Source organism: Augochlora pura, chromosome 3 (genome assembly GCF_028453695.1).
Source record: "Augochlora pura isolate Apur16 chromosome 3, APUR_v2.2.1, whole genome shotgun sequence".
In the NCBI taxonomy this organism is placed as follows: Eukaryota; Metazoa; Arthropoda; class Insecta; order Hymenoptera; family Halictidae; genus Augochlora; species Augochlora pura.
Window position 1 is genome coordinate 12,311,037 of NC_135774.1, and position 12,302 is coordinate 12,323,338.

General features: G+C 43.0%; 1 protein-coding gene across 1 annotated transcript in view; it reads left to right on the forward strand.

Moving 5' to 3' along the window:
* The first annotated feature begins 6,634 nt into the window (after positions 1-6,634).
* The window catches only part of Rau (RA domain-containing protein rau), a 44,846-nt gene continuing 39,178 nt past the window's right edge, over positions 6,635-12,302 (forward strand). Inside the window, exons 1-2 of the mRNA XM_078176798.1 lie at positions 6,635-7,131; positions 9,850-10,067. Of these exons, the coding sequence (XP_078032924.1) occupies positions 9,864-10,067 (204 nt within the window). The 5' untranslated portion in view covers positions 6,635-7,131; positions 9,850-9,863. The remainder of the gene's footprint in view (positions 7,132-9,849; positions 10,068-12,302) is intronic.

Sequence of the window (12,302 nt, forward strand, 5' to 3'; positions counted from 1 at the left end):
CGGAACTGGCTGGATATCGTATGACGACAAAGTTATGACTAAGAGGCGACGAGTAAGTCGTACGGTAAACAATTCTGATCGCCCACTGACAAACAGGCACTGACAATAGACGTAACAGCGTATAAATCGTCTTCAAGCGAGGATCTATCGTAACCGGGGGATCGGTCGTTCATCACCGAGTCGTTTGTAAATCCTGCACGCTGCGAACGCGATAATGTTGTACGGTGATTCGAGCAAATTAAATGCTAGTTATGCTTTTTGCGGCCGGACGAATTACATGATCGCTGGTGAGTTATTAGAGAACACGTGGATCGTAATTTAATTGCGGTACATTGCTCTGCACCGTTGTAATAACATCAATTACGTATTCTCAAACTCTTATGCGGATTTCTATGTCTATTTCTCCATTGTTTCGAGTTTTGTCATTTTTGCGATCGAATCTGATTGTTTCTGATTGAATCTGAAGTCTCAGACACCATAGAGTATTTTGTAATTCATCATCAGTACTTATATAATAATATATTTAATGCAAGGTATACTTGTTAAAAGATATTAAAACAATTTAGCAATTATCAATAACTATTTAGGAGATTCGTACAAATTCTTACTTTCGTACCTAAAACAAAGTAATAGAATGAAATAAAAGTGCCCCGCATCAACTAAAATTCACAGACTGTAAAAAAGAAAATGAGTTTATTTCCTCACATTTTAGAAATTTGCTGTTGCCGTAAATAATTATAACTTTAAAAAACAACGTGCAACGTAATGTATGTATTTTTATCCAGCGATGCTCACGCTGGAACAAGTTTAATTTAGGAAACACGCGAATTTTCGCCGGGCAGCCGGTCGCGCTAATTAATACGACTCGTTAACCTTCGACCAATTATCGCTACAAGCGTGTCAACCGTATCGCCGAGCGAAACAGCGCGGCTTTATCGGGATTAGTGTACTGTTACAGAGGAAAACAACACCCATGGGAAACCGAGTCGAACTGGCCGATGACCATGGGGAAAGAGAGACCACTCGATGTTGGGGTCCCATTGAATGGACGCGGCACGGAACGGTCCCGGAAATGGGTCCCGTCACGCAGACCGGAAGCTGGACCTCGCCACGACGAAGGATTGACATTAAATCCCATCCGATCGTTCTTCGTCGATCCCCGTTAAAAAACAAAAAAAAAAAACAAAAACCGTGGACGAACGATCCGATGATTTAAATAATTCGCTGTTAATTGAATCGTACAGGACGTTGCTGAAACGTGCTTTTTGCAATCCGGTCGGATTATCGAACGAGGAAGGGCAGTTTAAAAGCCGCGGTTTAAATGCTGCAGTTTAAATTCCGGCTGCTGGCGTCGGTCTCCTGCATCCGCGCATCTCACGCACTGCCTTTCCAAATTTAATTGCACGTCGCGGAGCCAGCTTTGTCGTGCAGCATCCTCCGGTCCCGTAGCCCGAAATTTAAAGATCCTCCGGGGGTAACATTATTTCGCAGGTCGTAACACCCGGTTACGACGATATTCCGTCCCGTTGCCGGCGAACAGGTTCGCCTTGCAAGGTGAGATGCGTGCTTCCCTCCCCTTCCTCTTTCATTCTCTCCTCCGCGATTCTCTCCCTCCCCCTCTCCCTCCCTCTTTATCTCTCTCTCTCTCTCTCTCTCTCTCTCTTTCTCTATCTGTCTTTCTCGTTCTCATCCCTCCTTTTCGTCTCAGCCACGCTCCGGCCCCGATGGCTGGCCCCTCTCGCCGGTGTTGCGTACGTGTGCAGGTGCACACACGGTGGGCGTGCGCCTCTCCATGCAGCCTCGAACGAAACTGCACACACGGAGGAAGAGCCTGTGGGAAAGTAACGCAACACCATGAGACCCGTCCAAGGGGACTGGACCGCCGCTGCCAAACTCCCATAGCAAAGCACGCAGGCCGCAGCACCGTGCGCCGTCGTCGCGCCGCTCCGCTCCGCGCTGCAAGCCGCTGCCCGCTATGCGTGCACGAGGATAAAGTGGCTGACCACCGTGGTTCCGATTTGCGAGCTGTCTTCGTTCTAGTCCGCCTCCCTTGTCCTGAAACCTTGATTCAATGGGACTTGGGAGTCTTTGTCCGACGCTGCGAATGTTCCACGAACGTTCGCTGCATTCGCTGAATTTATAGATTCCCGCAGGCAGTTCTAAGACCGTTTTTAGATTTCGGGGACTGTCTTTGACGATTTTAAGAACCGTTTTTAAATTTTTTGAACCGTCTTCAACTGGTTAATCAGATTGATTAGGTTAAAAGTGGTAGTAGAATTTTTTTTGGTTATAAGAATTTTCTGAATTGTTGGACTCTGAGCGATGGATTATGAGCGAAGACTCGTTTGGAAGTTCAGTTCTAAGGACCAACTTTGTAGTACATTTTCTTAAATTATATTGTTATTTATACGTCACTTCTCAAGTGCTCGCAACAAAGTATTCGATGGATCAATTCTCCAGGAGCTAAGTCGACTACGCCATAGGGTACCTAGAATATCTCAGATCATTTCTGACTTTTGCAGCAATGTCTCGATACAAATGACCATCGTACAAAGTCGTATCCTAGAGATCAAGTGACCAGACGATCTTAATATATCATTCATTTCTAAAGTATATCAGACAAAGATCCTCTAAATATCAAATCAACTGCACCTAACTTACTTCTAAATTTTCACAGTGTTCTAGAGATATTAAAACTTACGACATTCCTATATTTTCTAAGTACAAAACCAACAGCACCCAGCATCGCCAAGAATCTCTCATTCCATCTCCAGCCACTCGGAAGACGAATTAATCGCAAGAAACCTAAATCGTCGGACCTCGTATAAGGAAGTACTCTATCGCGATAACCAGAGACAGAAGAAGCTGTTATAGATTCATTTAGAAGCGGTCTCTGTCGCGACACTTTCGCATCGCACGTCGTTAGCTCTGCACGAGCAGGTTTATCTAAAGATTGCAGCTGGAACGCCGGCGATCTAGTTGCCGAAGCTAATTGAATTTTCCCCTCGAGATCGCCGTGAACGGAGCCAGACTGCCGGCGGGGGAATATGTATACTTGACAGGGGTCTCGTTGTTAGCGACAAAAGGCACGCGTGTTGTGTACGAGCGAATCACGATATCACGCGTGGCTGATATTCCACGATCCTCTTTCTGTGCCCGTTCCCCGTTTTTCGAGGGATAAACGCCGCCGTTTGAAGGCGCCGACATTCTCTCTCTGTTCACCGCGGTTGATTCTCGCTACGCGGGTCTTCGACCTCCGTTAACGAACCAAATCTTGGAAATAAGATTCCAGCCAATTAGTTATAACTCGAGCAACGTGGACGATGACGGGGCGAGAACAGATATATAGTTTACGTACCGCGGACTCCGTGATACCTTTCATGTTTGTTCTAGCGTGGGCTGTGAAAGGTATCGCCTTTGGAGATCCCGTTCGATACGTTTCTAATGGCTGCACCTGCATTGTGATGCGCCTCGAATTACGCGACCACCCCTCGTTGCACAAAGCTTCCCTTTACGGGATTCCAGGTATAATGGAGCACCTTCGACCTTTACCCACTGCCTACCCGGGGCACCTATCGACAAGTGCCTTCGCCATGGTGTGGTAGTGGATAAAAGTTGATCCCGTAGTTTTAACCTTTGAGAACTTTCGCGGGGTTGATATCAACCCCACACGCGTGATATTTGTATTCATAGCTCCCATACTATTGTTGCTTTGTCGTTGCGATGAGTAAATAAAATATATGTATAATAGGGTATGTAATAAATATCGTGCTATATTTTATTGTGGTCGAAGATATATCAGTCTTTTATTCGCCTCAAGATAATAGTTTTTAAATATAAAACCTGCACATATATTCTCAGTTTTCTACAAATCTATTCCACGCGAGGTTTAAGGTTATGTCGTAAAATCTTTCAATGAAAAAATTCTAGGATAAATTCACTTCAGGGATAAAAAAGTAGATGCTTTGTCTTTCAAGATGAGCTTAGGTAGACCATTGTACAATTTTTTCTTACAGAGTTACAGTAATTCGAATATAGACCATTTATTCACCAAATAGAACCAGCAGTATTGCAATAAAACTCATATTTCTCTACTTTCATTATATACATTATTTTGAAACTTTTCTACCAATAATTAGACACCAGTCTTAACATATTTCCAAAATTTTATCCAATTCTATCGGTCAGTTTCGTTGTAATAAAATGTTATTATATATTAAGTACCGTGTTCGATATATAAATGACATTAATTTTGAACTGGTTCTCATAATTAATTCCGATTAAATTATTCAATCTGAATTCTCCTAGAATATATCAAATGCAAAATAGTCCAAGAACAATGCACTGTGATAAATTTTAACTCTGTGATTTCTTTATTTAATTTATTTAAATTTTATGAGCATTTCCGTACTCCATTTTCTTAACATAACCCGAACACGTCGTATCATCGCAGATGATTTTTACCTCGACCATCGCGCGAAGAGTTCCACCAGTTCTATCCGCACGCGAGACGTCGGCACATCGTGGGAGAAATCAGCAAAAAGGATTATCACTGAAGGAAATTGTTCCCATTGCTTCCGGAATGAAAGCAAATGCATAACTTTCGTTCATCTTTTTCACCAGACACCGCCACGTTCCGTACGCGTCGTCGGATCGCGATCTAGATCGTATCCGAGCTAGAAAACGAAACATTTTTTTTTTCCTCGCGCGCTCTCGAGCCGGCAATCTCCGCGATCGGGGAAGCGGTATATTTTTTCGCGCGTGTACGAATGCCTCGGAACCATAACGGGCGCGTGAAATAAATCGGGGGATTAGTTTCACTCCCACGTGAACCTCACCCGCGGACAAGTCCCCCGGTGGAAAACACCTTGAGGAACGATCGACGCCCATGCTGCGGCCACACGAGATCTGAGCGATCACGTAGGAAGCGATTCTCTCGTTTCTTTTTCACCATCGACGGTGCCAACGCATAAATAAAATATCGTCGCCGCGGAGACGAATACGAAACTTCTGGGTGTCTGATAACAGTGTAAGCGACTACTCTTCTTTATCGCGTGGGAGTTTATCAAGCGCTGTTTAACGTCCTATACGCTTTACATATTGTACGGGGGTGCTCTATCCGGTTACGGTATCCGAAAACATTTAATTAAGATATATTACAAATTTTTATTTATTTATTCATTTAGGTATATATATATATACGTGTCGAGAAGTCATCGTTACAAGCAGAGAAATAGAAACCTTATAATTTACTTATAATAATTTTCACTTTCAATAATTTTATTGGAAGCGAAAGTTAACGAAGCTAGAGTTTATTATATTTTACGTCAAAAATGACGACTTTCGTTTATAAATCTGTGCATGGAGCAAGAGAATGTCGTACACATGTACTTCATCATAATGCGTTGTCGTTTACAGGTATTCAGAAAGCCTCGAGTGACGTTCATTAGTAGGTGAGACTTGTTCCATCGACATTGTAATTTACTCGCTTAGGAAGCTACTAGTTCCGTTCACGGAATTTCAATTTCGATTTAAAGTCTTCTGTCATCGAATGAATTATTTCTTGTCTGACGATCGGCTCGCGGATAGATCACCTCAAGGACACCCTCGGAATATCCCTAAATCTAAAGAACGCTGATTTCGATTCCTTTGTAGAATGCGGTATTAAATACATTATTCTGAATGCAATGTAGTAGACATTCATCAAGATTGCGGAAGAATGTTGATATCATAGATAATTTGAAAGCCACGCAACTATTCGCATATTTCGGGGTTATTAGAAAGCACCAAGGAAATGTAAAAATATTGTATTAGCATGCACTCGCGAAATATGGAATAACTGGGAACACTGCGAGAAGCAACCAGTAGTGTTGCATACTATTCTTATCTCTTAACATAGTACAGCGATTAACGGATGAAGTGCATAACTGCAGTAGACAATTTAATTCTGCAGAATATGTAAAATATCTGGACTGCGGAATTTCTGCATTTATGATAATAATTAACGAATAATAGACGGTACTATAAAAATATTAAAAATATCGGCTGTTACAATATTAATTATTAATAACAACTGTTGCAATATTCTTAACTTATTCAATTCTTCACTTAAACTAAAAATGAACAAACGCTGCAGAAAACAATGAAAACATCAGAGGAAACAACGAGTTCCGTAACATCTTACCGAATGCACTAAAATGCATAAAATAAAAGCCCCATAACTGCTGCAGACAAACTGTATTTTCTGTACGAAGCTGCGCAAAACTGTCCCATAAATTCGAGGAGAATACCAACAGACCGAGAAATCCTGGAAGTAACCGGCGGGCTTCGCGTGCAATCAGAAAGCATTGTCGCGGCCGGTGCATCTCATAACGTATGCACCCCAGTGCCAGGCGTAGAGGAAGGGCGAAATCAGAAGGGAAACCGAATTAATCCACGGTCATCCTGGGCCGGCAGCGTAGCGCCCACGCGTTGCTGAAAACTCGCGAGCGTTGGGTCCTCTCGCGTACGCGCGCTCGTCCAGCTCCGCCTCCGCGCGAACACAACCAAACCCGCTCGAACACACCGAAACTCGCTCAAACATTCACCGTGCGTTCGAGGCGTCTCGTGCACTCTCCGCAGGAAGGTCGTTTTCTTTCCTCCACGCCGCGCCGGTCGGCTTTACTATACGCGTCGGTCGTCGGTTTTACTCGTCCGCTCGCGGCGCGGCTCCGTTCAGTCGTAGCGCAGCGCTCGTGGCGTGTGGAACGCGGTGCACTCGCGTCACGAGTGATCTATCAAAACGCTTCCCAAATCGCGTATAACAGTCGCACAGTTTCTCTTTCTTACCTTCGAACAGATTTCTCAAGATTGAAGATCTGAAGAGATCGAACAGTAAGAGGGATTTTCTTTCGGTTCGGTGGATCGTTTGGTGAACAGTGATCGATAGGAACTGAGTCTGCAGGGCTTGGCCAGTGACTCTACGGTGTTCTTTCTTACATTTCTCCACATCTGCGGATTTTGACGAAAGTGTTTCGCAGCGGTACTCGTCGCACTCAATGCCGCTTGTTCGCCAAGTGTTAACATGATTCCCGCGCATTGACGTTTGCGACCGACCGCGGCTGCGGACTGCTCAGCTGTGAATTAGTTAAAGTGAGTATCTCGTACTACTTCGTGCCATCAATTATTTTACTCCTGTTTTACTGATGTTGAAGTTACTGTATAGTCCTTTTTTATTATAATATTTTCAAATATATGTATATTCATGTATTTGATTCACTGTATACGTGTATTAGGTACAGTTTGAAGTAGTACTATTTTTAACCAGTTACAAAAAATGTTACTGTTCCATCATGACGAATATATTTGTCAAAAATAGCTAACTGGCTAAGAAATATACACGCTTTGATATTCCTTATAAATAATATACTTTGTAACAGTGAAGTTGATATGAAAAATTTCAAACGGTATAATTACAGTAATTTAGTTTACAAGAAGATTGCAACAGTTAACCGGTTCAAATAAATGCTGGAGATTCCTAACATTAAAGCTTGAATCTCGCATGGACAATCGGTAGACTTGTACAAGGATGAATACATCTTAACTTTTCATTTTACTAATTACTATCTTGCGGGTCTTTCTACAGAATAAACATTGTCCGCATGAATTGTAAGAAGCGATATGCAGTTATAAGTGTCTCTTTTCCTTGAACAATCTCAACAACATTCTTAAATTCCTTTGATCTTGCTACTATTCTATGCACATTTCTTCTTCTCATTTTCACCATATATGCATAAAACTCGCGTCCCAGTAAACCGCGTAAGGAATGAACAGTAAACAAGACACCGTTGATTTAAAAATCGCAAAGCTAGGTATTTCGGAATTTATCTGCGTCAAAGAAGAATTTGCGAAACGCCAGGGAAAAATTCTGTTCGCAACTAAACGCGCGCGAAACGATCTTAAAAACGCCGGTCATTAACAAACGATACTCTGTTTTTGCGCTCGCGAGGATCGTTTAACAGCGGCGCGCGGTGCCCCGGCTAATTATTATTAATGAGGCGAGATACAGTTAACAGTGTGGGAATAGTTACCATTTTCTTGCGCTCCCTCGTTATGGAAATATTCAAACAATCGGGCCACGCAAGCTTCTGCGTAGCAGCCCGGGCAACGCGCCGGGCCTCTCGCGAACGTTCCAGCTTCTGGAGCTTATGGCACGCAGCTGCGTCGCGATTCCGCTGTTTATGCCAGTCCGCGGGGTGCCCCCCTCGCGCCCGATAGCGTGCGTTCCAAACCGTGGAACGAAATCGCCGTCGCGTCTTGTAAACGGCGAATTGCAACCGTGTTCCAGGTTTTTTTTTTGTGCGGCGGACTTTCCGCGTTTGCACACCGTTGGCTTGCCGATCGCCTCGATCATTATCGCCGCGGCCTTCGCCGCGATTATGTTTCTCCCTGTTGCAACCTTGCCGCGGGGCGGAGGCGCGCCGCCCGTTCTATTTGCAGTGGACAGAGCGGCGGGGCAATCACAGGATCCTCCGGTGTCGTAAATCGGAAACAGAGGAACGGGGCGAAAATTGGAGCAAGAATTTCACCTTGGCCACCAACCTGTTCTCTCGCGGATTCTCGCTAGTCACCGCGTTCAAACCAGTTCGGTTCGCAAAAGCTGAAACCCCGCCCGCTGCAATTTCTGATTCTGATTCACCGCTGATTAAGTCACCTGCTTAATCGACGCGCCAGCGGTGTAGTGGGTTTTAATGCGTGCACGTGTCCTTTTGACGTTAACGACGACGCGAAAGGACGCGATCTGTAGCATCGTTCCAGCTCCACTAATACCGTCGTTTACGCCATGATCCTGGAGGATAACGGAATATTATTTCATCTTCGTAAGTCTTTCCGCATCTGACGCGAGTAACAGGAGTTCCTTTTTATCAAATCTTGGATAGCGGTTCGCATAAGTGTATTACATCCGTAATTACAGACGGTGCTCATAAGAACGGTTTATCTCGCGAAACTTGCATCAATTTCGGTTTCGTTGGAGCCGTGGAAAGGCTGCGAAGCGATTTCCATTATTATGATTATTCTTTCGTCGGTGCGAGTGAATGTCTTTTACTGATACTTTTATCTGAACACGAGGATCTCTAGCGTCGAACGGATTTTACCTCGGGCAGTGAAACTAAATGCGGAACTAATCAAACATTTCTTTTCTTTTGTTTAGTTTTTTATCAAAACGTTTGATATGCCGCATTCGATACATATAAAGCTAATTATGTAGGAAAATAAATTAAAGGTAAAGTAATCGATTATCTTATAGGAACTGGCTCCAAATTTATCCTGTAGTATACGATTTGTTAATTGCTTAAACAAGTGGACATTTTAGAGAGGAGAGGTTCTTTTTGTTCGAAGATTATTTCTTATCTTGTACAGTTGGTCAATTATAGTAACAAAATATAAAATAGCCAATTAAAAAGTATTTCACATAAAGAAACGCGTAGCATGATATTTAAGGATTTTTAGTCAATTTTATTATATTTTATGAGATCATACGATACATTTAATACGATAGATACAGTAAATATAACTATACTAGTGACGCTGATAGCTAATGAGTTGCACCCCTTAAACCGAATTTATACAAGAAAAATAATAGCATAATACATCTCTACACGTGCAATACACATATCAAAAGCTTCGAATTTATTGAATTTCTGATTTAATATTTCTTGTTTTAATATTTCTGTGTGACATGCGAGAATCTGAGGTAAAATACGTGAAAGACGCACCTGTAGAAAGAAAGTCGTCACGGGTCGACCACCCCGAAGAATCTCTCTGGTTTCGACAGGAGGAAATAAAAATACACGAAACCGTTGATTGCAGGTGAGACCAGAGGAATGCTGAAGCACGTGTCGGTCTCGCCCTGGAGAGGGCGAGCAGACAGCGTTAGCCTCGCCTCGAGCGGGGGTGCGAGCAGTTGCGGAAGCGGAAGTCCGACTCCAGGTCATACTCCGCCGCCCTCGAGGGCGTCCTCGTGCGCGTCCCTCGCGCCCCTAACCGCCCTATCAACCTTCTCGCCGACGGACGCCACTCAACAACAGGTAAGCACACCGAAATCCCCCTAGACGCTTCTACGAAAATCAATCTCTCGCGTTTATCGTAAACCGCGGCCAATCGGAAATTGCTCGATGATTGGCGGAACGGGGGAGGGTGGGGACGGGTCAAGAAACGCGGCGGAATCGATTCTGACGGAGAGAGAAAAAAAAGTCGCTCGAGAGAAAGGTCTCGGAGTCGCGGGAGGGAAGAAAAAGCAATGACGCGGTTGCTTAATGAAACCAACGAGGAGAACAAAACGTTATCCGTGACGGCGCGGTGGAACGGTTTCGTGAAAACGAGAACAAAACGATTCCCCGCACTTATTAACAGCTGGCCCGATGTCCTTGCGCCGTTAATGGGATCCATCGACGAGACGTGTGTTTAATCCGTGATCATTTCTGACGCACTGACTTACTGATTACGCTGGCCGCGGGAACAGCGGTGCTTTTCCGCTTTGTCGAACAACCTTCGCTGTCAAACAAACTGTTTTTCAACCCTATCCTTCCTCGGGGAGCTCGCCATCTGTAACACTGATCTTTTAATCAGCCTTTGCTCAATGGTATAGCATCGAACATTAAAGCTAAGTGCAGTGGTATAGCGACTGTATACAATTGCTCGTTCTTAAGCAAAGTTAACATAAAAAAACAGCTCAGAAATTTTTTAGTCGAATAAGTACCTTGGGTTAAATATGTTAGAGAACTAGTGACAATTATGGTACTTTAAAAATTAACAATTTCCATAAAATCTTTCTCAATGTAACCTTTTCATCAAGAAGACACTTTCTCAATAATTAATTATTAATATCAATACTTTAATTTATTTCGAAGCTTCTTGTATTTTTCTTCAAAGTGTCACCTATTACTTTGCACACAAATACATAAAATAAACAAAGACCTGTTTCGAGTGCAAGGGATAGAAAATAGTAAAATTATTCCCCAAAAGGTCCGCAATGATCTACAGAAACTGTCTCTTTAAGTGCAGTCAATCCAACACCGGGATCGATAAACTGCAGATCGTCTGCATTCGTAACAAACATTAGCAGATGCGCTACCAAACGACGATAAGATTATAGATTGAGAACACTGTTACGATATTTGCACAGTGTGAAAATGATTGAGTGGAGGATTGAATAGCCGACTTCAGCTCGTTGCGATCGCAGACAATATTTACTGTGCATAATTATCCGTAATCTACCGATCACTGCCGCGCATTCCTTCTCGTTGACGGTGCACGTTGCAATAAATACCAGCAAGAAGTATGCATTATGCACCGCTTTATCACCCGGAATCGATGTACACGATTTTTACTATACATAAAAGTCGGTAGTCTCGATATCACACGCGGTCTTATCGCAGAAAATGCAAACAGTATGTTTTACTATTGGTTTGAATGCACAGAAGTATCTGAACACCTTATCTACCTGTTTATAGTATGTATATTACGGAAAGTCTGCAGTTTAGAGATAAAAAATTCTTAATAAATTGTTTTATGGTGCTAAGTATTTAAATTGCATTACAATAAGTAATTGTCGGTAATATTATTTAATAACTTCGTTTGGGATTATCATGTAGAAAAAGATTCTTTAAATTTTTTTTAAATATAATATTATATTCTATATATATATTCTATATATTCTATTTAGTCTATATACAATATATAATAAAAATTCTATAAAATGGCTTGCGGTTAATAACGTTATTAGCAGTTTCTCATTCGTACCAGTGGGCATTTCGGGTTGATTTGGATATTATTTGGGAAAGCAGCTGAACGTCTATTTTTGTGGGAAGAAAGTCGGGTTTCGTGTTCGCGTAGGGTGAGATTCTCACGACACGACGAACAGAGTCCCAAGTGCCTACGACTGCACACCGTGCGGTTTCGCATCCCTTTTTGCGCGAACAGAAACATGACTCTCCGGAGGCCCTTCATCCCGGACAAGATGTTTAGGGAGGTCACTTTTTCTCGACATCTGCGAGGAAACTGAACAGGGAACGGCCGAATGGCCGCATTCAAATAAGAGCATTTGCATTCCGAATCCCACACCGCGTGACAATTCGTAGTTTCGACCGAAACCTCGCCACAATAACCAGCGAAAGTACGCCAACGACCGCGCTAACAATTAAAGAATTAATTCGCGATACGAACGGACCGCGAAATCCCGTTCGAAATTACACCGCCGCTTAGCGTATACAATTACATCGAATACCATGGCACAGTTACGGCAGATAAATCGCTACGAAAAT